The 26,304-nt window shown below is 42.2% G+C and overlaps 1 protein-coding gene across 3 annotated transcripts in view; it reads right to left on the bottom strand.

Moving 5' to 3' along the window:
* The window catches only part of ATR (ATR checkpoint kinase), an 82,119-nt gene that overhangs the window by 34,768 nt on the left and 21,047 nt on the right, over positions 1-26,304 (bottom strand). For 2 of the 3 annotated variants that reach the window (XM_073359783.1, XM_073359785.1), the window contains exons 15-26: positions 25,165-25,359; positions 24,581-24,766; positions 23,901-23,993; positions 19,599-19,729; positions 19,266-19,409; positions 17,704-17,797; positions 16,307-16,432; positions 8,319-8,525; positions 6,766-6,879; positions 6,385-6,500; positions 5,750-5,870; positions 3,788-3,925 (exon numbers count right to left, since the gene is read on the bottom strand). In XM_073359783.1, coding sequence (XP_073215884.1) covers positions 3,788-3,925; positions 5,750-5,870; positions 6,385-6,500; positions 6,766-6,879; positions 8,319-8,525; positions 16,307-16,432; positions 17,704-17,797; positions 19,266-19,409; positions 19,599-19,729; positions 23,901-23,993; positions 24,581-24,766; positions 25,165-25,359 — 1,665 coding nt within the window. The remainder of the gene's footprint in view (positions 1-3,787; positions 3,926-5,749; positions 5,871-6,384; positions 6,501-6,765; positions 6,880-8,318; positions 8,526-16,306; positions 16,433-17,703; positions 17,798-19,265; positions 19,410-19,598; positions 19,730-23,900; positions 23,994-24,580; positions 24,767-25,164; positions 25,360-26,304) is intronic. The other variant, XM_073359784.1, reaches the window with a different exon arrangement.

The raw sequence follows: 26,304 nt of genomic DNA, 5'->3' as shown, positions 1-26,304 counted from the left end.
CCTCCTATCATCTCAGTCCCTAAGGTTATCGCAGATTAGAAGGCAAAAAAACCACACTCGCGATGACATGTTTTCCGAGCTTATGCAGTCCTCCCGCACTGATAGGGCACAGCTTAATGCATGGAGGCATTCAGTGACAGAGGCCAGGAAAGAATTAAGTGAGCGCGAAGAGCGGAGGCAGGACACAATGCTGAGGCTAATGGGGGAGCAAATGGACATGATGAAGCGTCTGCTGGGGGAGCAAACGGACATGATGAAGCATCTGTTGGAGCTGCAGGAAAGCCAACAAGAGCACAGACCCCCGCTGCATCCACTGTATAACCGCCTACCCTCCTCCCCATGTTCCATAGCCTCCTCACCCAGATGCCCAAGAATTGCAGGGTGGGAAAGGCTCCGGGCATCCAGCCACTCTATTCCAGAGGATGGCCCAAGCAACAGAAGGCTGTCATTCAAACAGTCTGATTTTTAGTGTGGCTACAATAAGCAATGTGGCCTTGTCCTTCCCTCCTCCCCGACCCCACCCGGGCTACCTTGTCCATTATCTCTTTTTTTTTTTTTAATTAATAAAGAAAGAATGCATGGTTTCAAAACAATAGTTACTTTATTTCGAAGGAGGGAGGGTGGTTGGCTTACAGGGAATTAAAATCAACAAAGGGGGTGGGTTTGCATCAAGGAGAACCACACACAACTGTCACACCGAAGCCTGGCCAGTCATGAAACTGGTTTTCAAAGCTTCTCTGATGAGCAGCACGCCTTGCTGTGCTCTTCTAATTGTCCTGGTGTCTGGCTGCTAAAAATCAGATGCCAGGCGATTTTCCTCAACCTCCCATCCCGCCATAAACGTCTCCCCTTTATTCTCACAGATATTATGGAGCACAAAGCAAGCAGCAATAACAATGGGAATGTTGGTTGCGCTGAGGTCTGACCTAGTCAGCAAACAGCGCTAGCGAGCTTTTAAATGTCCAAAGGCACATTCTACCACAATTCTGCACTTGCTCAGCCTATAGCTGAACTGCTCCTTACTACTGTTTAGGCTTCATGAGCCATGGGAGCAAGGGGTAGGCTGGGCTAGGTGCGACCGCGCGGTCCTGCCGGCTGGGAGAGCAGCCTGTGGCAGAAGCCTCCAGCTTGCATGATATTCCAGGCAGGACTGAATCTCCAGGAGACGAAACTTAAAGAAGAGAATGACCTGGAGTTTCTGGCTCCCATTCGGTGCTCTAAGAGGAGAATAGCCATGTCTGTCCAGGAGCCCCGATCGACCTCACTGAGGTCTGCCAGGAGCACCCAGGAGATGTACAACAGCTATCAGTTCAATTGCACCTCAGCCGCAAAGGCAAGGAGCTGCTGCTGTGTAGCAATGCAGTACAGCATCTGCCAGCAGCACCCAGGAGACGTACAGTGACAGTGAGCTGAGCTCCATGCTTGCCGTGAGCTGAGCTCCATGCTTGCCGTGAGCTGAGCTCCATGCTTGCCGTGAGCTGAGCTCCATGCTTGCCGTGGTATGGCGTCTGCACAGGTAACCCAGGAAAAAAGGTGCAAAACAATTGTCTGCTTTTGCTTTCACGGAGGGAGTGAGGGAGGGAGGCCTGACGACATGTACCCAAAACCACCCGCGATAATGTTTATGCCCCATCAGGCATTGGGAGCTTAACCCAGAATTCCAATGGGCAGCAGATACTGCAGGAACTGTGGGATAGCTACCCACAGTGCACCACTCTGTAAGTCAATGCTAGCCATGGTAGTGAGGAAGCACTTTGCCGACTTAATATGCTTAGTGTGGACATACGCAATCAACTGTATAAAATCGGTTTCTAAAAATCGACTTCTATAAAATCGACCTAATTTTGTAGTGTAGACATACCCTAAATCTCCCTTGCTGCAGATTAAGTGGATTACTTCTTGTTCTGACTTCAGTGGATGTGGAGAACAACTGATCACAGCACTTTATAATACCCCTTAACATATCTGAAGACTTATCAGATGCCCCATCAGTTTTCTTTTCTCAAGACTAAACATGCCCAGTTTTCTTAACCTTTCCTCATAGGATAGGTTTTGTAAACCATTTATAATTTTTGGTGCTCTCTGGACTCGCTCCAATTTGTCTACATCTTTCTTAAAGTGTGGCACCCAGAATTGGACACAGTGCTCCAGCTGAGACCTCACCACTGCAGAGTAGAGTGGGATAATTACATCTGACATACAACAGTTTTATTACTACACCCCAGAATATTAGTCTTTTTCACAACTACATCACACTGTTGACTCATATTCAATTTGTGATCCACTCTAACACACAGAACGTTTTTAGCACTACTACTACTTAGAGATGTATTTGCCATTTTCTACTTTTGCATTTGATTTTTCCTTCCTAAGTGTAGTATTATGTACTTGTCTTTACTGAATTTCATCTTGTTGAATTCAGACCAATTTGTCACGGTCATTTTGAATTCTAATCCTGTCCCCTGTGCTTGCAATCCCTTCCTGCTTGGTGTCATCTGCAAACTTTAGAAGCATACTTTCGTCTCTGTTATCTAAGTCATTAATGAAAATACTAAATAGTACCAGACCCAGGACTGACCCCGGTGGGACACCACTACATATGTCCTCCCAGTCTGACAACAATCCATTGATAACTACTCTTTGAGTATGGCCTCTCAACCAGTTATGCACCCACCTAATAATAATTTAATCTAGACCGTATTTCCCTAGTTTGCTTATGAGACTGTCATGTGGGACTGTGTCAAAAGCCTTACTAAAATCAAGATACATCATGTCTACTGCTTCCCCCCATCCATTAGGTCAGTAACCCTGTCAAAGAAGAAAATTAGTTTGGTTTGGCATGATTTGTTTTTGAGAAATCCATGATGGCCATTCCTTATAGTCCCATTATCCCCCACGCACTTACAAACAGATGTTCCAATATCTTTCCAGGTATCAAAGTTAGGCTGACTGGTCTACAATTCCCTGGATCCTCTCTGTTCCTCTTTTTAAAGATAGATACTATGTTTCCTGTTCTTCAGTCCTCTGGGACCTCACCTGTCCTCCATGAGTTCTCAAACATAAATGCTAATGGTTCCAAGATTGCTTCAGCTAGTTCCTTAAGTATCCTGGCATGAATTTCATCAAGCCCCGCTAACTTTAATGCATCTAACTTTTCTAAATATTCTTTAACCTGTTCTTCCCCTATTTTGGCTTGCATTTCTTCTCCCTTCAGCATATTCTATAGCAATACTAAGGGCCAGATTCATTCTCCAGTTTCTCTCAGGAAAAATAAAAAAAAACCCAAAACCACACGCACAGAAATGGAACCCAGGCTACAGGCTCCTAATAACAAGAAGTCCACACAGAAGGGTTGTGGCACAAGACACATGAATGCTGCTCTACAGGGGGACTTGTGGCCAACCAGCTTTTTCCCCTACAGGACAGAGCACCCCGAAGATGCACCAATCCAATTTACTCCGTGGGCAGGGTGTGGAATGCCTATTTCCTCCTTCTACCACTCTAGCTCCTGATGCTGCTGCAGCCCTAATGGATACATAGCCTCCCCGCTTCTGAGGTCAAAGCACAATAGACTACTCAGAGGAAATAGTTTCTCTGTGGAGCTGGTGCATCACCTATCAACAGTAACTTTTAAGACTTACTCAAAGCCTGGCTGAATATTTATATTATTCATGCAGTAGAGTGTTAAATACCTATATTGTTTCCTTATATTGAGCCCTTCAAATATACTGTTATGCTGCTTCAATTTTCATTCTTATGAAGAATGTACAGAAAAACATCATCTCACCTCCTGTTGGTCCTCCTGATTGCATCCCAATAAAACATAGACAAGAATGTGTGGAAGAAGGTAGATCGTCACTTTGAAGTCATTCTTCATCATAATACTACAGCAGCTGAAAACTTTGCTGGCAAGATCATGTCGCACCTGTAACAAAAACTGTATTTTTCAGGAAGAGTGGTTTTTGTAGGTAAAACGTATGTGGCTAGCAGAATTGTTGGAAGTCTTAGACAAAGTATAAAAATACAGTTCTTGTTACTGCTGAAGATAAATTATCCCATCCAATTTATTGATACTCTCAGTCCAACGAACCATAGACAGATCATCAGACTTATACAAGCACAAGTGAGGGACTATCGTATGTGGGAGCTATGGATATAGGGAGGGAAATACATCAGCATTGCTACGGTGCTGAATGTTTTCAGGATTGGCACACTAGTATTAGCGTGCCATTGTGGAGTTGTGTCTACAAAGAGTTTCTGGAGAGCAGGACTCTTCACGCAGCCACTAGTAGAACCCCCTCCTCCATCCTACAAAGATGCCAAGGGAAGGGAGATATAGATCTATTCTTCTGTCAGAAAGCAGAAAAAGCCACTGTAGCTGTAGTTAGGGTGGCTCCCTTTTAAAAACAAAGTTTTGTAAGTATCACCTACATATGATGACATGGGTGTGGGTGGTAAAAGAAGGACAACATAGATGGTTTCTATGTGCTGGGATTGTGCAACTACAGGGATACGAAAAAGGTGACAGGCTTCCTTCCCTACATTTCTGAGAAGGAGATTTGAGGTTTATATCTTACCTCAGAAACACTTGAGATATTAGTGCTCCTGGCAACTAATAACGTATTTAACATTTCTAGTTTTCTAAAATCTACAGAGAGGTGTTAAGATCTTGTTAAAGCCAAAAGCTTGAAAGAATCTTAACTATGGTGATGCCAATATGCCTCCACAACAAGTGACAGATCTAGCAACAAAAAAATTCATATTATACATAAGGACTGTGGATGGGGACTTGGGTGTGCCTTGGTGATACAGAAAGTGCTGTAATTAGTGCTAAAATCATGCCTGTAATCAAAAAGGCTAATCCCTCAAAGGGCTAAGTATCCTTAGCCTCTACTAAAACAACAAGGAGTCCTTGTGGCACCTTAGAGGCTAACAAATTTATTTGGGCATAAGCATTCGTGGGCTAAAACCCACTTCATCAGATGCATGGAGTGAAAAATACAGTAAGCAGTATATATATTACAGCACATTGAAAGATGGAAGTTGCCTTACCAAGTGGGGGGTCAGTGCTAACAAGGCCAATTCAATTAAGGTGGAAGCAGCCTATTCTCAACAGTTGACAAGAAGGGGTGAATATCAGAGTAAAAATTACTTTTGTAGTGCTAACGAGGCCAATGCAATCAAGGTGGACGTCGCCCATTCCCAACAGTTGACAAGAAGGTGTGAGTATCAGCAGAAGGAAAATTACTTTTTGTAGTGACCCTCTGCTGATACTCATACCTTCTCGTCAACTGTTGGGAATTGTCGACGTCCACCTTGATTGCATTGGCCTCGTTAGCACTGACCCCCACTTGGTAAGGCAACTCCCATCTTTTCATGTGCTGTAATATATATACACTGCGTACTGTATTTTTCACTCTATGCATCTGATTAAGTGGGTTTTAGCTTATGAAAGCTTATGCCCAAATAAATTTGTTAGTCTCTAAGGTGCCACAAGGACTCCTCATTGTTTCTGTTGATACAGACTAAAACGGCTACCACTCTTATCCTCTACTGATTGCAATGGAAGTTAAGCGCACTAATTATCTCATCTAATTGGGCCTAAGTGAGGTTTTTGCCCATAGCTTTTCCTCATTTCTTTAACAGACAGAATTTGATTAAGACTAAATATACTCCACACACATATTAGTATACTAGCTCACCAGTTATCTTTTCATTCAAATACATAAAGCACACTCATAGCAATTACCTTTGTTATAAGATAACCTGCCCAGGTTGCTGACCATTCTGCAAAATTGTTGCCTAATTTGCTTAAGTAAATTGGCTTCTTCATCTTAGACCAGTTTACAGCCTTCTGGTAACTCTTGTATCTGTAATTTTAAAATCCAAATTTAGTAAACAGGTATTGTTTTCCTATGTGGAAGAAAGGATACAATCCACAAGTAACCAGGAAAGAGAGTTGAAGTTAGCTTCTATGTTTTCATAAGGATCAAAAAATCTCTAGCATACAGTATCTAAAAAGGCTTGAATCCTATTGGAGTCCATACTTGTACTTTAATGAAAAACAGAGATAGGGATGATTTCATAGCAATTTTTAAAATCTCACTTTGGAGGACAAACTGCCAGGCCTGAATGTGTTATCTGTGCACAGAATATTTTCCTTTGTGATTTGCAAGTCACTGAAGGATTTAAATATTCAAGTGAGAGACAAGTCAGCATTATGCAGAAAGAATAGGGCGAGATTTGAGTTTTATACCTATGCACATTGCTTCCAGGGAGGTTAGCAAGAGTGGCATGCACATAAACAAAACCTAATTATTGCTAACTTGGAGAAAGATTTATTTTAAAAGCTGTACTCCAAAGATTTATTTAAATGACACATACCGTGTATTTAAGTGAGGCTCCAGTATTTCCTGAACATGCTCAGGAAACCTCCTCCAAAGCCTGGAGCCTGGACAGTCAGTGTTTGTCTCTCTACAGTCATAGATGGATAGTAATTCCTAAAAATGTATTAACAGAAATACCATCTTTTAGAATGGCAAATTACTCAGAATTCTAGTAGCCATATGGGATTGAGGAGTTAAAAACTCCTACAGTTTCCTGAATCACATACTAAGCCCACCAATATTTTAAGTGAAATATCAGAAAGATCAAATATATAAATATGTTCCTTTAAAATGTTTGTTGAACAGATTCCGCATTTCAGTGTAACAAAGAAAAAACTCAATAATAAAAACAGATGATCTAACAAACATGCTGCCTTACCTGAATAGCATACGCTGCAGAATCTTGAGCACGGACATTATCAGCATAAGCCATGAATGCTCTGGTTAGTTCCATTAATAATCCATGGCCAAAATTTGGATCCTCCACTCCAGCCTCAGTGACAAACAAAAGATCAAATTTATTTAACAGGCTGGCTACTGTCTCAAGAAAGAACTTTAGTCTATTACTTTGGTTTCAAGTTGGGTTTAGATGAGAAAGGAGGCTGATGTTTGATGACATCTGGCCCACAATTCACATTCACTTTCAAAGGGAACTGGGGGGCCTAACTCACTTAGACCCTTTAGAAAATCCGGATCTGAAGGGAAAAAAGCTCTACGCAATACACAGTGAGAGAATAAATTTTTCAGTTTCTGGGGAAATGGATTGAAAATTAGTTGCTGAATTGTCTTCATCTCAAACTGTACACATCACAAGACTACCACAATACTGACAGACTTGCAAGTCTCTATAAAATAGCCTCAGGTTTGGAATAGCAAACATATTCAGGACTGAGGTACTTTGAGAGTTTTGGTGACTATTGCCCACACCATGATTAAATCAAGCCAGTACTATTAGTCCTTCACTTCCATGAGGAGTACATTCACTTTCAATTCATGGTCAAATCCTGAAAGGTGCAGAGCATCTACTGAGCTTTTGCCACACCCAATGATTTCAGCACCTCTTAGGGTTTAGCCCTAAATGAAGTGCTTGAACAATTCCTCACTAATGGAATTAGTTATTACAAAATCACTATAAAATATAGCACAAATCGAAATCTTTACTCATGGAAGTGAGTGACTGACAAAGAAAGTGTCTGCTGTCCATATTTGAGATAATATTTCTGTACAAGTAACTTGCAAAATAGCTGTCTGCATTGTTTAGCTCTAGATAGTGCCAGGAGCTTAATTTTCAGGAAATTTCTCCACCCACAAATTTTATAATGAAGACATTCATATTTAAAAAAAAAAAACCCATACACTCCCTGTCATTCTACTTCCATTAAACCACATTATTGATTTTAATGTTCATCACATTTTCCACTGGTCTCATATTTAGACATAAATTTTACAAAATGGTGCCTAGGGACTGAGCCTCATGACTCCAATTAAGGTTACCCAGAGCTGCACAGCTGTGTCCCTGCATAATACTTTATAAATGCATCCTTCAGAGTTGACATTGCTCTGAAGCATAACAGTTTTCTGACACTCAGAAATGTTTATATGTACAATGAAACACCAGCGTTATGTCACTGATTTGAAAAAGTATCCGAGTTTTGTTTTTAATTGAATTATAAACTGATTTAGTCTCTCAAGAACTCTATTTTAAATGTCTTAACAGAGCATTTTGTGGAACCACCAGGGACGAGTATTGAGATTCACCTACCTTAAGTCAATTAACAGCTTTTAATAAAACTTGATGCTTTCAATTTGTGCCATTCTGCAACATTTCACTACCCAACCAACTATTTAATTCAACACAACATTTCTCTTCTGACTGCAGTTTCAAAAGTTCACAGTATCATATTATAGAAACTCCAATGTAATGCTCCTTACCACAAATGTAAAATTGTTTCCTTGGGTTTCACTTGTTGAAAAGTCCAGTCTACCTGGATCTATGGCTCCCAGCTCACCTAAACATTCTCCACATAGCAGTCGGGCATGAGAGTTTGCATCCTGACAGCCAATTAAAAGTACAGTTACCAACTGGGAGATGACTGGCTCCACAGTTTCACTGTCTGTTGCATATTTTATCAATTTTTCCTAAGAAATTGAAAGAGGAAAAAAAAAGAAAACAGATAATCAATTATAAGTGTGGATATAGCAAAGTTTACCTTATGGGGAAACAACAGTAAAAGATAATCTTTCCTTCATATTTCACCATTCCATAACCCTTTGTCATCTCCTGCCTGTCTTGTTTAATCTATGGCTCAATTCTTGCATCGTCTACGTGCAATGCTTACTCACATCAGAAGTAAATGGTAGTACTCATGTGACTAAGAGACACAGGATCTGTCCCCCAGTTTGTCTCCTACTCATTATCTATAAAGAATTACACACTTCTATGGTACTGTAGAAACAAAAATTTGATTTGTGGGGGCTAGGACATGGCACGAGGCCCAATGCCTTTTTGTAAAGCCTGGCTCCAATTCATTAAACAAAACAGATACTGTCCCACACATTACTTTAAACCTTATTCTTATCTATTTAATTTTGTTAAATAACTTGTTAACCACACAACTGCACATAATTACAGGAATGATTTGTCCTAATGAGAAATAACACAGCCCAATATTCCACCACAAAAGAGAGCTAATCTGACAGCCATTTATTAATGTATCAACACAACAAAAGTCATAACACATAAGGACAACTTACAATCTCTTATCTGGCTTCATAAATTAGAGGAAATGCCTTGATATTACTCATGCCCATCTGTAAATAGTTCTGGCATTAGTGAGTATATATGAAAATACATTCTCTCATCCATCAACCACTTTGTAACTGTACTTGTGCACAATATGGTTGAGTTAGAAAATGCAGCAAAGGGCTGAAGTGTTAAATGCCCTTTTTGCTTAAGTTGCCACCAAAAAGGTTTGTAGTAAACGAATGACAAACATAAAACAGGTAGGATCTGAAGCTAAAATAGGGAAATAACAAGTTAAGAATTACTTAAGGCAGGGGTTCTCAACATTTTTCTTTCTGAGGCCCCCCCTAACATGCTATAAAAACTCCACAGCCCAACTGCGCCACAACTGTCTTTCTGCATATAAAACCAAGGCTGGCATTCAGGGGTAGCAAGCAGGGCAAGGGCTGACTTAAGTTATGGCAGTGGTTTGCACTAGAAAATTAGGTTGTCTTAACTAGATCACTTGGGGCTTGAAAATGCACATCCCAGAGCAGCGTAGTTAAGCTGGCTGAAGTCCCTGTGTAGACAGTGCTAGGTTGATCAACTTAGCTACCACCTCTCAGGGAGGTGGATTGCCTATGCCAACAGGAGAACCCCTCCTGTCAGCCTAGGGAGTGTCTACACTGAAGCACTCTTGTGGCACAGCTGCAGCCGCGCTGTTGTAGCGCTGAAGTATAGACATTCCTTATGCTGATGGGAGGGGTTCTCCTATCACTGTAGTAAATTCACCTCCCCAGAGGGGGTAGCTAGGTTAACGGAAGAAGTCTTCCATCAGTCTAACACTGCTTACATTAGGACATATGTTGGCTTAGCTACATTGCTCAGTGGACATAGCTGAATCCATTAAAGTTTCTAATGTAGATCAGCAATTAGTCAAGTTAGAGGTCTTTAAGTTGGCAGGGGCTGATGAAATACATCCTAGAATACTCAAGGAACAGGTTGAGCCATTAGTGATTATCTTTGAGAATTCATGGAGGACAGGAGAGATCCCAGAAGACTGGAAAAGGGCAAATATCTATAAAAAGGGAGGAAAGGACAACCTATGGAATTACAGACCAGTCAGCTTAACTCTCATACCCAAAAACGGAGAGAATAATCAAACATTCGATTTGTAAGCACCTAGAAGGTAAGGTGATAAGTAACAGCTAACATGAATTTGTCAAGAACAAATCATGTCAAACCAAGCTAATACCGTTTTTTGATAGGGTAACAAGCCTTGTGGACGGAGGAAAGCAGCAGATGTGATATATCTTGACATTAGTAAGGTTTTTGATACTGTCTCACATGACCTTTTCACAAGCAAACTAGGGAAATATAGCCTAGAGAAACCTATTATAAGGTGGGTGCACAACTGGTTGGAAAAATATACTCAGAGTAGTTACCAATTGCTTACAGTCAAGCTGGAAGGGCATATAGAATAGGGTCCCGCAGTGATCCGTCCTGGGTCAAGTTCTATTCAGTATCTTCATAAATGATTTGGATAATGGCATAGAGAGTACATTTAGTTTGTGGACAATACCAAGCTGTTAAGAGTACGCGAGTGCTTTGCAGGACAAAATTAGAATTCAAAATGATCTGGATAAGTCGAATGTTGGACACTACTTGAGCCCTGGACTGACCGTTGACTAGCCAGTCATCTAGATAAGGGTAGACTTACACCCCTAACCTCCTCAGAAAAGCCGTCACTTCCGCCATACATTTTCTGAACACCCGCAGAGCTGCAGACAGGCCGAATGGGAGGACCATCAGTTGGTGGTGTCATGGTTCCCTGCAAATCTGAAGAACTTTCTGTGTCCTTGATAAAGCAATACATGAAAATAAGCATCTCTTAAATCGAGGGCGGCATACCAGTCTCTGGGATCCAGTGAGGGGATAATGGATGCCAACGTGACCATGCGGAACTTTATTTTCTTGAGATAGTTGTTTAGTTGATGCAGGTCTAAAATCAGTCTGAGACCTCCCTTGGCTTTTGGGATTAGGAAATAATGGGATGAGATCCCCTTCCCTCTTACATTCTGCAGAACCTCTTCCATGGCTCTCACATGAAGGAGAGATTAAACCTCCTGGACCAGAAGCTTTTGTGAGAGGGGTTCCTGAGGAGGCATGGGGAGGGAGGCTAAGAAGGAAGGGTAGAAATAAAATGGAGGGTGTATCCACTTCCATCATGCCCAATGGTCCGTGGTGATATGACCACGCACTGAGGAAAAGGAAAAGGCAGTTTGTAAGTAAAGGAGAAACGGGATCTGGCATCACAGAAACTGGAATGGCGTCCCTGAGTGTCCCACTAAAACGCCTACTTAGAACCCCCTGGATGTCTGGGTGGGGCAGGCATTGACGTTGAAGTAGAAGGGGGCGGTGGCCTATGCCTTAAACCCCTGCTTCTCTTTCTCTGCAGATCCTGATGGGCAGCTGGGACAGAGTAGTGGAGGGACTGTTGAGGCCTGTAGTGCTTCCTTGAAGGAGCTAGGGTGTACAAACCAAGGGACTTAAGAGTCACTCTCAAGTCTTTTAGATCATGAAGCTTTACATCAGTCTGTTCTGAAAAAAGTGAAGCTCCTTCGAAAGGCAGGTCCTGAAGTATCTGCTGGACATCCTGCAGGAGTCCTGAGGACTGTACCCATAAACTCCTGCACATGGCAACTGCTGAAACCATGGACCTGGCTGCTGAGTCAGCCGCCTCCAAAGCAGCTTGTAAAGAAGCCTTCATCAGATTTTTTTTCTCATTGACTAGTGAGGAGAACTCTTGCCTAGTCTCTTGTGGAAGTCCTTGAATTTCTGCATAGAGTCCCACATATCAAAATCATACCTGCCCAGCAGCGCCTGCTAGTTTGCAATTCTGAGTTGTAACCCGCCTGGTAGAATAAGCTTTCCTACCAAACAAGTATAATTTCTATGAGTCTTTTGATTTTGGGGTTGCACCCTAACGACTCTGTCTCTCTCTCTTTCATTGGCAGCGGATACCACCAGGGATTGTGGGAGGGAAGGGGGGAAGGGGAAGAGATAAGTGTAAAGAAACTCATAACCCTGGGTGGAAACAAAGTATTTTCATTCAGCCCTTTTTGAAGCGAGGGGGAGGGATGCAGGGATCTGCTGCAAGGTCTTAACAGGGTCCATAATGGCCTCACTGAAAGGCAGGGCTACTTTTGAAGGGCCTGCTGCAGCTATAATGTCAACTAAGCTATGGGAGGATTCTTCCACTACCTCCACCTACATGCCCAGATTTAAGGCCACCCTCTTCAACAACTCTTGGGGAGCTTTATAGTCATCCGAGGGAGGCAACATAACCACTCCTGAGAATTCCTTGTCCAGAGAAGAGGAGGCGGCCAGCATTGGCCATGGAAGCTCTTCCTTTCTTTTTGCATCAGCTAGATTTCGTTGAGCCGTCTCTTGTTGTTCAGTACTGGACTCGGTACCAGAATCCAGATCACATGCTGCTCAATGGGACAATGCCACCTTCTTTCCGAGGCTACCAAATAAAAGCATCTAGAATAAACCTTGGAAACTGGAGGAAAACCCCACAGATTCCAAAAGGGCCAGTGGACCAGTCTAGGTCCCCAGTGAGCTCCTGGCCAACCACTCGATGGTACTCCTGTGCCCGGGACCATAAACAAGTGGAAATGCCTGGAAGAGTGGGAGAGCAGCTCTTTGGATGGAAGGAGTAAAACCCAATCTCCAATTCAGAACATGATGAGTCTCTGTCCGGTGACCACGGTGGTGCTACTCTGACCGGTGCTAGAGTCCAGTGCCATGGTGGAGATGTCCACACTGTGGCAAGCATAACCAGTTTCCTTTTTGATGGTATAGAAGGGCACAGTACCGAACTATGGAAGGATACAGCGGGTTCCCTCCTGTCCACCAGCACCAATAACATCGACTCCTGTATTGTCCGCAATACCAATACTGACAGCTAGAGAAAGTCTCTGGCAGCAGCAAACGCCTCCAGTGTGGTCGGTATTGAGACAGCATTAGTACCTCGCTGTGCTGCAGATGTAGACAGCTCTTCCTGTACCAGATTTGACATTGTCTGCATAGGTGCCAGCATCAACGGTGACAACTTATGTAGTAGAAAAGTGTTTTGGCTGAGATCAAGCTCTACTCTGATCCTCATGCCTGGCAGTCTTTGGTGCCAGGGATCAGCCCTTTCGGCCAGCTGTTTCTTATGCCTTTTTCTAGGCACTGTGGACAGTGATTGGTGCTGGGACTCTGGTACAGTAGGAGGAGCACTCCTTACCAAGGCTTGGTGTCAACTCTGACCGGCCTGACTCCGATGGAGGTCTCAGTGCTGCTGCAATGAGGAGGTATGGCCTCTCAAGCCTTCTTTGTGCAAGGCTTAAAGTCCTTGCAGATTTGGCAATGGTCCTCAATATGAGCTTCTCCCAGGCACTTTAAGCAGCTTGAGTGCAGGTTGCTCAGGGGCACAGTCTTGTGGCAGAAGGCACAATGCTTAAAGCCCAGTGACCAAGGCATGCCTTGGCACCAGGGAATGGACAAGAACTCTGCAAAACCCTGACATTACAGAACTTCACTAAAATGAGCTAAAACTGACTATAACTAACTGTATTCAGAAAGGTTTCAGAGTAACAGCCGTGTTAGTCTGTATTCGCAAAAAGAAAAGGAGTACTTGTGGCACCTTAGAGACTAACCAATTTATTTGAGCATGAGCTTTCGTGAGCTACAGCTCACTTCATCGGACGACGATTAAGTGAGCTGTAGCTCACGAAAGCTCATGCTCAAATAAATTGGTTAGTCTCTAAGGTGCCACAAGTACTCCTTTTCTTTTTGTATTCAGAAAGAGGATGACAACTACCACTGAAAGATCCTTACTTTTACAAGCTAGCAGTTCCAGCGACCGTAACAGGCAGTAAAAAGGAACTGAGAGGTCGTAGGCGCTTTATCCAACACATGGCAGCAAAGGATGGTCGAGCCGTTTCTATGGGTACCACTGAGGGAAAAATTTCTGACGGCTGTGCTCAGGGCATGCACACACCTAGAATGGGGATGCACATGTAAAATCTCTTGAAGAAAATTGGGTTTGTTTAGATGAAGGAGAAGACTGAGGAGTGCGGGGACATGATAACAGTTTTCAAGTATCTAAAAAGCTGTTATAAAAAGAGGAGGATGATAAAATTGTTGTCCTTAACCATTGAGGACAGGACAAGAAGTAATGTGCTAAAATTGCAGGAAGGGGGATTTAGGTTACACATTAGGAAAAGTTTCCCAGCTGTAAGGGTAGTTAAGCACTAGAACAAATTACCTAGGGAATGTTATACCAATAAAATAAAAACCAGCAGGATCTTATTAAAGGGAAAAAGGCAAAATACCACATTTATTGTGAATACAGAAAGAATCATAGTAAGCAGTTAGTTATAGCTATAACATTCCATTCAATCTCATATTTATTCACACATTCATTCATACAAACACACACACACACACACAGGTTCTGCAAGGTTGTTATCATAGTTACCAGCCTTAGAGTTGCTCATGTCAAGCCACTGGCCAGGTGGCCTGGACATGAGGAGGGAGCAGGGCCTTGTCAGATGCTCATCTGATGCTCCTGGAAGTTGGTTTGCAGAATCAGACCCCAAAGTTCTCACTTTTTAGAGTCTATTTTTATAGGAAGAAAAGGAGGACTTGTGGCACCTTAGAGACTAACCAATTTATTAGAGCATAAGCTTTCGTGAGTTACAGCTCACTTCTTCAGATGCATATCGTGGAAACTGCAGCAGGCTTTATATATACACAGAGAATATGAAACAATACCTATTCCCACCCCACTGTCCTGCTGGTAATAGCTTATCTAAAGTGATTTCCAGCACAAATCCAGGTTTTCTCACCCTCACCTTTTATAGGAATTTCTTCCTATCCCAGTCTATGGGAATTGCTTCATCATGCTGCTGCTGAATCAATCAGCAGATAGCACGTTCCTGACGGCTCCGTGCTGCTAGATGTTATCTTGTTCTTTGGTTCTCCCATTCTTGAGGCTGTTGGGTGGATTCTAGTCTGCCCTCCGGGGGTCCTCTGGTTATTTCCACTTGACGCCTTCTTCAGCCGATGGACACTGGATTCTTAGGCTGGCACCTCCCTGATCATTCAGTTATTATCCACACCAAGCATCCATCCACATACATCCTCTATCTCTATTTTAATCACAATTGTTAATACAACAAAAGGGCGGGGAGTCTCTGGGTGCTGTTTCTGTTAGAGTATTGCTTTGAGTCTCTCTCTCTGTGAATTGCTTTGAGAACAGACTCTGTCTTAGAATGTACTAACACAATTAGCAGCTTGCAAGTTTCACACAGAGGGAGAGAAACAGTACTGAAAACCAAGAGACCTCTTAATTAGTAATACCCTGGAATTTAAACTATGCGGAATCAAACTCATTTGTGATTTTAATACAGAACTTCTTTAATATGATCCAACAGGAAGTTGTGGAATCTCTGTCACTGGAGGCTTTTAAAACCATGGTAGACAAACACCTGTCAGGGATGGTCTAGATAATACTTAATCCTGTCTTAGCACAAGGGATGGGCTTGATGACCTATCAAGGCCCCTTTCAGACCTACATTTCTATGGTTCTACAATAAGCTGAGGAGCAGACACCTTCATATTAGATTTTAAGAAAACTTTTTCTTACAGAAAAAATAAAATCTATTTGAGAGTCTGCAATTGATGCTGGTTGATGATGGATCTGTTAATGCAGCCTGCTAAACCAGGAAGTGCTTTAACAGAGAACAAAAAATAGCAGATTACTTTTCCCAGTGACAGTCCCATTACAAAATCCCTCTTCAGTTCTGGATTGACTTATTTCTTGCAATGATGGGCTAGCACCAGAAGAAGAGAATGTGTTTACTTCTGAACTGCTCATTCAGTTCTGATTCAGCAAGGATGCCACACAAAAAGTAGGGTTTGAAAACCCTGTTAAAAGAGAAAGTTAGATGGGAACCTACCACCTTACCCATTCTGAAGTCAAGGGACATCTATATGGGTAAACTGAGAACACAAAGCTACCTCATCTACTTTGCTGCTTATTGTAAGAGAAAACAGCATCCCAAGATAAAGGAAAATGATACTGTTGGTCCAGACAGTATCACAGTTCATCTTTAACTGCATTCATCGTAACAGCTTTTTATACCTGATTTCTATACAAGGTTTCCTTCAGACTGGTCAGTGCGTGGATACGAACATCTACATTCTCATGCTGAATAGCTTTCATGGATAGCTGTAGTGTTGTCTGCAGGTCAGTGCTTTTGGAGGACTCCTGAACAAAAATACACAGCATATAGCACAATGATTAACCACATCAGGAACATGGTTAAAATGCACCTCAAAAACATGAGAAAATACACATCAGCCACCTTTTAAAGTAGAAGTCTCCTAAACACATATCCATAGCCCATAATTTTTTGTTTGCTCACTGTGGGAGGAAAACACATTTAAATTAATTTTGTTCTCATAAAAGGTGTCATATTGACAGAAGGTTTTTAGTTTTATTTTCTTTCAATTTAGAACACTAAAGAGTTCCCATACACAGGCTCTGAGCATCCTGCCAAGAATATAACATTACCAAATGAAATACTATTTATTTTAACCAGCTCACTCCTCCTACCAGTCACTCTTCATACAAGTAGGTCTTCCCCTCTTCCTCCACCCTCCCATCCCCGCCCACCAACACACACACACACACATCTTGTAATGCCTTTCCAAGGCGAGGCAAAAAAAACAGACACTGCAGTGTGCCCTGCAAATAACAAATTTCGGCTATTTTGGATCAAGGGCAAAAAAGCAATGGTTTTCTTTATAGTATTCATCCTTATAAGATGATATATTATAGGGACCAGTTTAGGATTTCATATTCTGAAGTGGTAGTTTTTCTAACAGGATATTTATTGTTAAAAGCTAAGCTGGTAAGGAGTAATGCTTAGGAAGACTATTAAACAAAGCACATAAGATACAGGGAAGTCAAAAGTTAATATTTAGAAATATTAACTCTTACATTACACTCCCAGAGTAGTGTATCAATGAGAATCTGGCTCTATTGTGTGGTACATATTACCAAGTTTTCCTTTATCTGCGGAGGTAGGGAAGTATTATCTCCATTGTATAGCTGGGCAAGTAACTTAACTTCAGTTTCCCCAACATCATACAGAGAATTGTGGCAGAGCTAGGAACTGAATCCAGTAGTCTATTTCTGTTTCCAGTGTCCTGCACTGTCCAAAGGATAATGCTTCATTTCAATTAAGAAATTTACACATGCATATATCTAGATTTTTACCCTATTAACCTGCCATTTTGTGAACACACATTCTCTTCAAAGAGAAGCACAATGGTTGAGATTTTCAAAACAGTAAGGGATTTAGAGACATATTTTCCATTAAATTAAAATTAAGGGAAAATGTGTGGGCTAAATCCCCTAGATTGCTTTGAAAATCTCACCTATAATATATTATCAGTATAACATACAATACTATATTGCCACACCTAGGTTTATATCATGAATTCTTTTGGTACATAAAAATATTAAAGCTGTACCTTTCTATATTCCTGAAGTACTATTTGAATTTCTTTCAGTTCAGGATGGTCAGGCAGAAAATATATTTCATGAAGAAAGTCTTGTACTGCATCTCTAATAATGTTTTTTTTTAAATAAATATTACAAAGATAAAGAAATTAGTACAAATTAGTACAGTGCTCTTTCTCCCTCCCATAATCAACTTGGTCTCTTAAAAAACAATTCTTTCCAACTGCGGGAGCATTTTAGCTCTCCATCCATCACTCAATCCCTCTCGAGGTACATCTGCACTGCAGCTGGGACCATGCTTCTCAGCTCGGGTAGACAGACACACAAGCTCTGCTTAAACTAGTGTGCTAAATATAGCTGTGTAGCCAGCGGTAGCACGGGTGGTGGCTCAGGCTAGCTGTTGAGTATGTACACTAAACAGCTAGGCGGGTATGTATTCAGGCAGCTAGTCTGAGATGCCATCTGTGCTACCCCAGACCACGCTGCTACTTTTAGAAAAATAGCTCAAGCAGAGCTAACGCTTGCCTGTCCACCCAAGTGGGGAAGCACACTCCCAGCTGCAGTGTAGATATACCCTCGGAGAGGTGCAGCTCTCCTCCTCCTCCTGGGAACGGGGAGAAGGGTGAGAATAATCTAGCTTTGTTTTGCTTCCCCTTCTGGGAAAACACACATAAAACATATCTACCCAATATAGCAAACCAATGTTCTCCAACGATTGCTTAACCTATAGTGCTTCCCGCAGCTCCCACTGGCTGGGAACGGCGAACCACAGCCACTGGGAGCTGCGAGCGGCCATGCAAATGTAAACAAAGGGTCTGGTGGCCTACCAGCAGATTACCCTGATGGGCTGCGTACGGCCTGTGGGCCACACGTTGCCCACCACTGTTTTATAGGCAACATTTCAATTTTTTTCTGAAATACATTATGGCTAATTACTAAGACTTGGGTCTATCAAGTTAGAGACCTGGACTCTATTCCCAGTTTGTATGACCTCTCAGTGGGATAGGAGGCCATTCTCAATAACATGGTTGTGAAGGGCACAGAATTATTAATGTGTTTGACTGGAACAAACAAGTCTAGAACTCATGGTCCTTTGGTTCCCAGCCCAGTACATCTTCCCCTTAGTCCAAGGACAGTTTGATGGGGGAAACCAGCACTAACAGGGGTGACCACCATTGTCATAGCATGCCATAGACAAAATGACAGAGGCAAGACAATGGGGCAGTGTATGTGCAGTAGTAATGGAATGATCATTGGCTTTTGGCAGCAAGCCAGGAACAAGCTGTATTAATAAATACACAGGCAGGAAAATGGAAATCTTTCAGCAGTTTGAAACGTGACTTCATGAAAATTTGTTAAGGCTTGGCCAACATAAAGACATCTCACAGGATCACCCCCTGCCAAATTTCAAAGTCTGCTGCAAGTTATGGAGGTGTTGGAACTCTTGAAAAACACCTTTCCACTACAAAAAAATCCTACCATTATTAGACAACTTTAATATAAGTGTTGCTACCACTCCCACTATCATACTTGAGCCACTAAGGCACATGGAAAATATCTCCAGTCACAATACCTGTTCTCAACTATGAGAAAATAAAATATTGCCCCAGTTTCTTTTGGCTGGACATGTATGAGGGGCAACAAAGCTACTATCACATGACTGAGTAGGGAGCCAAGGTAAGCATGATCCAGGCATCGAACAAAACAGTCCCACGATCTAAATGAAAAGGAAAAACAACAACAAAAAATAAATATTCTTTTCTGTATATGGGCATTTTAAATGAATCATGAGATGCAAACACTAAATATTTAAAATAATTTTCGTTTCATGAGCTATAGGTATACACCAGAACACTCATACACAGAATTTGAAATAAGTTGCTTTCTGAATACATTGTCAATTCACCTGCAGCATAACTCTGGAAAGTCATCCTTGTATCTTAAGCCTGTTCTCAGTGTAGTCATCATCTTCACTCTCACTGAACTGATATGTTTGGAACCCATAAGCTTCATTAAAGACATCAAACTGTTTAAGGCCTGAAAATAAGCAAAGCTCTCTTGAACAAAATAGATATTTGATAAATTAATTGTACAGTGAAATAAGAAATTAACTGTTAGATGTTAACTTTTGTCTACAAGTTGCAGCTGAAAGTTTTATACAAGAGTTTAGTTGTTAAATTGTTAATTTAATTAACATTAATTTGAAACTTTATGATCAAAATTAAAACCACACACCATTTTCTTTGAAACCATTAAAGCAACTTCCAAATTCCTATTGTACTTGTATACAATAGTGTCTTGATCAGCTGCAATAGCAAGGCTATTGAGTAAAGGGCTCTTTGACCTGAAGAGATTTTAATCACAATCAACTAGAATAGTATTTCAGTGAGTTGACTGTAAACGAAGGGCAGCCATCATGCAGAGAATTTGTATCTGAATGTGAAATCCAGTCTCATTTTAGTTACTCGGCTAATTATTAAGGACTTTCATTCACCACTATACTGCTTGTCTCATACTCCTATAACAGTTTTATCTTTAAGACTTCAGAACTTCCTTCAAGAACTTTTTGCTGCTCAAATATAGTAGTTGTCACCACCTTGATCATGGTTTTCTCAATGCTAAACACTGTAATTGTTGAGAGAAGATTTACTGCTGTCATCCCTCCTTGCCCAATAGTTTTCTAGGACTTGTGAGGGGGCACACCCTCCCTCTAGTAAGAGAAGGCTAACAAGCTCTTCTGGGCTCAGCCAGCACTAACCAGGCACACCCAGAAAGGTTTGCTCTGCCTGGAGAGAGAAAGCTTAAAAAGGCAAAGCCTGCCACAAGAAGGGATGATGACTAGGAAGAAGACTGCTGTACCTCAGAGACTGCAAGATATAGGGATAGATCAATATAGAAGAAGACAGTCACAGACTTTGCGACTCTTGAGATTGCATGGACCAGGTTTAAAGCAGGAGTGACCCAAAAGAAGGGGCTGGAGGCAGATCCTAACCCTGATTAAAGACGCTATACCTGCAGATAAGCCAAACTCCAAAGGGATGACAAAAAAGACTGCCTAAGAGACTGACCACCTTTGTCTCTTTTTTACTCTGATTACCCCTGTCTCAGGGGAGGGAGAGAGAAAAGAACCTTTTTGTTTGTTTTCTTTGGAGAATCCCCTGTGTGCCACAAACAGGGAAGGACTCTGTAAGCAAACCAAATCGTGGTCTGGTGGGGATTTGGCAGAGGTGGGGGGGGTCCCCACCACAGGACACCAAAAAAGAACTGCAGCTAATGTTTCAAAACCTCCCATCCTCCAGTTTATTAAATTGCTGAGAATTGTACAAAGTACTAAAGGGAAATATTGACATATCAAATTTTCTGGAAGTCCACAATAATTCTGTAATCATGCCATTGTATAAGCATCACAATGAATTCTTCTCTCAAAGAAGAAAATAGTTTCCAACAATAAGAATATGAGCCATAAGCTTTCACCATTAGAGAGTTTACAGTCATTCTTCATGTAGTCTTTCGGGAACAATAACCAGACGACTAGCAAATTTCTATTATAAAAGAATGGGAATATAAATCCTTAAGTAAACATTCATTTTACTTTTTCCCTTTAAAACTTCAAACTTTGGATATGGTCATTCTCCTAAATGGTATAAACAGAACACAACATTTTTATTTTTACATTTCACAATATCCATGTAATCTTTCCATTAAACATTACCTTCTGTAAGCATGTGTAATAAATTCCCTTTCTATAAAAAATGTTCTATTCGGAAAATAATGAATTTTCCCTTCACATTTTAAGAAGCAGGGAAAGAATCTTCCAAGCTCCCCAAATTTCACTCCCACCTCTCTAGAAGTCCTCAGGCTGGAGAATTGTTTAATACTTATATAGTGCTCTTAGTATGCATGGCACTTCAAACAAATAAAAACATTTGATTGCTTTAGAATGTAAGCTCTTCAAGGCAGGAGAGAGAGAAAAGAAATGACAAAGAAAGGGAAGAGAAGGATGAGGATTACAATAAATAAAAAATATTAAACGTGTATGCAGCATGAAAGAAGAAATTTCGGAATAAGCTAGGGCAAGGAAGGATATGCAAATAACTTCAGAGGTAAATCATGAAAATTAGATGAAAGGAGATTTTAAAAGGCAGAGAGTGAAGATGCTTGCCACAAAGAGAGGTCATTCCAGACAAAAAGGGCCATAAAAGATGTGAGTGGAAAGATTCAGTGGAGCAGAGACAGAACGTAGGGCAGGAGAACAGGGAAAAGCAAAGGCTGCGATGTAAGCAGGGGTAGATTTATGCAGCACCTAGAAAGTGAGAACAAGTTTAAACTTGATGTCAAATAAACAGGAAGCCAACAAAGGGATTCAAGGGGTCACAATAAAAAACAAGGTTACTTTAGTGCAGAGGTGGGCAAACTATGACCCGCAGGACCATCCTACCCAACCCCTGAGCTCCTGGCCCAGGATGCTATCCCCCAGCCCCTCCCCCGCAGCCACGCTGCCATGCAGGCAGCGCTCTGGGTGGCGGGGCTGTGCACTCGCGCAGAGCAGCAAGTCTGGCTCTGGCCAGGCAGCGCTGCTCCAGACATGCTGCTCTGAGCAGCACAATAAGGGGGCCGGAGGGTTGGATATGGGGCAGGAGATCCCGGTGGGCAGTCAGGGGGCGGTTGGATAGGGCAGAGGTCTGGGGGGGGGCAGTCAGGGGACCCCTGGACTTGGAAAATAGTGGAGCTGTCAATGGTTATGGTGAAGGAGACAGAGGAAGAGCATATAGCTGCAAAAGCTCAGATGTTTTAGCCCTGTTACATTTGAGAGAGTGGCAGAACATCCAGGAGATATCAGAAAGACAGGAAGAAATGTGAGCCCAGACTAAGGAGGAAACATCTGGGTCCAGAGGAAGATTTGAGAATCATCAGCCTGGAAGCAAGACGAGAGATCATGGGAGAACAAACTTCTAGGAACAAGAGAGAAGGGGAAGAAAAGGAGTCAATATAGATAAGGTGGAAGGAGTGTTCAACTAAGTTAAGAGGCAAATCAAGCAAGGACACAGCCATATAATGAAAGATGAGAGTATCTTAACAAGAACTCTACAGCAGGGGTCGGCAACTTTGAGAAGTGGTATGCCAAGTCTTCATTTATTTACTGTAATTTAAGGTTTCGCATGCCAGGAATACATTTTACATTTACAGGGGCCAGTGGATGGAACCCCAGACTGATAGCAGGCTTAGCGGGGCCAGCAGCCAGGACCCCACCTGGCAGGGGCTGGCGGCCGGAACCCCAGACCGGCAGCAGAGGGAACCCAAGAATGGCAGCGGGCTGAGTCGCCGTCCCCCGCCGGTCAGGGGTCCCGGCCGCCGTCCCCCGCCGGTCAGGGGTCCCGGCCGCCGTCCCCCGCCGGTCAGGGGTCCCGGCCGCCGTCCCCCGCCGGTCAGGGGTCCCGGCCGCCGTCCCCCGCCGGTCAGGGGTCCCGGCCGCCGTCCCCCGCCGGTCAGGGGTCCCGGCCGCCGTCCCCCGCCGGTCAGGGGTCCCGGCCGCCGTCCCCCGCCGGTCAGGGGTCCCGGCCGCCGTCCCCCGCCGGTCAGGGGTCCCGGCCGCCGTCCCCCGCCGGTCAGGGGTCCCGGCCGCCGTCCCCCGCCGGTCAGGGGTCCCGGCCGCCGTCCCCCGCCGGTCAGGGGTCCCGGCCGCCGTCCCCCGCCGGTCAGGGGTCCCGGCCGCCGTCCCCGGTCAACCCGCTGCCGGCCCAGGGTTCCATCCATCCAAGCCGGCAGTGGGCTGAGCGGGGCCAGTGGCTGGGACTCCGCCTGGCAGCAGAGTGCCACTAAAAATCAGCTCACATGCTGCCTTTGGCACGTGTGCCACAGGTTGCCGACCCCTGCTCTACAGTATCAAAAGCAGGAAAGAGATGCAAAGGTGACCTTTAGATTTGGCAAGGCAGAGGTTATTTCATGTCAACTGGAAGCAGCTCCACAGAAATAGTCAGCATCACTCATCGGCCAGAAAGGGCTGCTTAAAAGAGAACCTGGCACATTTCTCATGGCTAAAAGGTATTGCCTCAGAATTGCAGAATTTTCAGTTTTTGCCATGAGCTTAATACCAATTTCAAAGCACCAACTTAATCCCTGCAAGGCAGCCTACTGTGTTGGCCATCACGTTGCCTGAAAACACCGCATACTTGTCCTTGTTTAACTGTTCAAACTGATGTTCACTCACCATTTTCTTATCTTCAATGCCAACACTGGAGCTCAGTAACTGCATGTTAAAGAAGGCCAAGATACCCAGCAATTTAGGTTGCAGATAATCAGCCTAAAATATTTAAAAATAAACTTTTACCAATAAAACATTCTGTAATATTTAGAGATTAAATATTAAATTGAGACAATTTATCCATTATAGTTCCTTGTTTAAGTAAGTTTCACAGCATATTAATAATTTTTGAATGGCATGTCAGGTTTCACATTTTGCCTGACTGAATAAAGTGAATGGAAAGACATTTCACTGTAAGCACATCTTTATGGTAAAGTAAAAAGGGAATCTATTGAGATGACTTAACACACATCCCAAAGGGCATACAAAGATTATCCAGTATATATATTATTTCCTTTGAGAAAGACGTGTACAGAAATATCACTGGCTGCACAGACGCCGTTCTATTACTTCAATTATATGGAAGTTTCTTCAACAAGTTGTGCTTTTTTATACTTATTTGTGTGTCTTGTCTCCACATTACAGAAGTTCTATTTAATGTAGGGTACTGAAATATTAAAATTTCTTCAGGTTTTTATATACTATAAATTTTTGAGAGGTGCTCAAAATGTACTACATTTCCCTTCCCCTTCCTCACAGTGGAGAGATTGCTGAATTAAAAACAGATGTAACTTATTTCTCCTTACCATTAGCTCAGGTGATGTTATGTCTCTGGGTCCCTGATACAGATCATCATTTGATGCAAATGAAGCCAATATTGACAAACCATTGAAGACCTGCTGATAGTGCTCTCCTATACGTAGCAATAATTCATTATGCAATCCCTGGTAGTCTTGTCTCAACAAGCTGCCCAGTTCTATTTCTGTTTCATTCTATAAATCAATACCAATGGCAGAGAAAAAACAATTTTTTTTATACTCATAATATACAATACAAGGTAGATTGAGCTTATGGAAAGAACCTTTGAATCCAATAGTTCTAAGAAAAAAAACTTACAATCAGTCATATGAGCAGACAATTCAAACCTTCAAAGACAGAGCTCTAAATTTAGCTGCCAGCTCTGAAGACATTTGTTCACAACCAAAAGGGACTGACTATAAGATGACAAAACTATTCTCCATATACAAAAAATAAATTTAAGATGAAAAATTAGTGTAATAAGTTCTCATGTCTTTAAAATATTGTGTTTAAAGAGGAAAAAATATCCCCAGCTTGTCATCTATTATTGCTCCCAATCTGCACATGTAAAGCTGGAAAATGCTCAAGTTACCTTGAGGTAGTGAAGTGCTCGCTCTAGCTCATCCTTAGAACAGGAACAGACCAAGTGGGAGAAGATGTATTTGAAGTTGTTGATTAGGATTTCTCTTCGGTTTACATTCAGCTGTTTTGCTATGGTTCGAATAAGTGCAGACGCTGCGGGACTGGCCTTGGCAGCGAGGTCAGGCAGTAGAACTTGCAGAGTTCGCTGACAAATTAAAAGCACACTTACCAAGATTAAATGCAGATTTTTTTCTGTATGCCAATGTGAAAATATACCCGTACACCTATTATCTTGATTTAAGATTGACTTATTAAGAGCGAATCAACAAGGATACTAGAGAGGAAAATATCTCTTAGTCATGGAAAGACTAATGGAAAAAAAGTAATTTTATAGGGCTGCAATAATAGGAGATTTGAACCCATACAAATGGCAAGTGAATGTATAGTTTTGTCTAGTTAACAAAAAAAACCACAGCCAGAACACTTTGGCCTGTTAAACTGTTGCACATTTCCCCATTACCAACAAACCAGATGCTGATCAAAAAAGTTTGAGTTTGCGTGAAAACTTTGGCTAGTTCCTAGTTCGCATTAAAGTAGTCCTCTTCAAACAGGACAACATTAATGCAAACTAGGAACTTATAGTTCACACCTGCAGCATCCACACGGAAAGTTATAGCGCAGCACTTTGGTGTGCACTGCTATTCCTACTCTTGTAGTCCAAACTGCAGAGTAGTACAGACAAGCCCTTTGACCTTAAAGAAAATAAGCAGTGTTTATATTAGGGAGGGCAACAAATGAAGATGTCATCTATCCAGAGCATCTTCGTATTTTATGTTTGAAACAAAAAACAGAAGGTTACTTAGAGAGGAGGGAAAAAAAGCATCCTGAATGAGGGCTCAAAAAATTGCCTCAAAATAAAGACTTTTGACTTAACATCTTATCCTAAAAGCTGCAGAAGCCAATAAATACTTTGAGCAAATGAGTACTTTTGTTTCATACTTGGGTAGTTCACTTCCCCTCACACTCTGAACCACTACTACAGATCTATATGCCGCAGTTTCTGGATTGAACATCTCCTCCCCTGCTTGAGCTGTCAGCAGCAATTCTAAATTATCCCAATTTATAGCTACCAACAATTAGAGGAGGAGGG

This window comes from Lepidochelys kempii, chromosome 9 (genome assembly GCF_965140265.1).
Source record: "Lepidochelys kempii isolate rLepKem1 chromosome 9, rLepKem1.hap2, whole genome shotgun sequence".
Taxonomy (NCBI): Eukaryota; Metazoa; Chordata; order Testudines; family Cheloniidae; genus Lepidochelys; species Lepidochelys kempii.
Note: the sequence above shows the minus strand (reverse complement) of the source record. Positions and strands in the feature narration are given on the sequence as shown.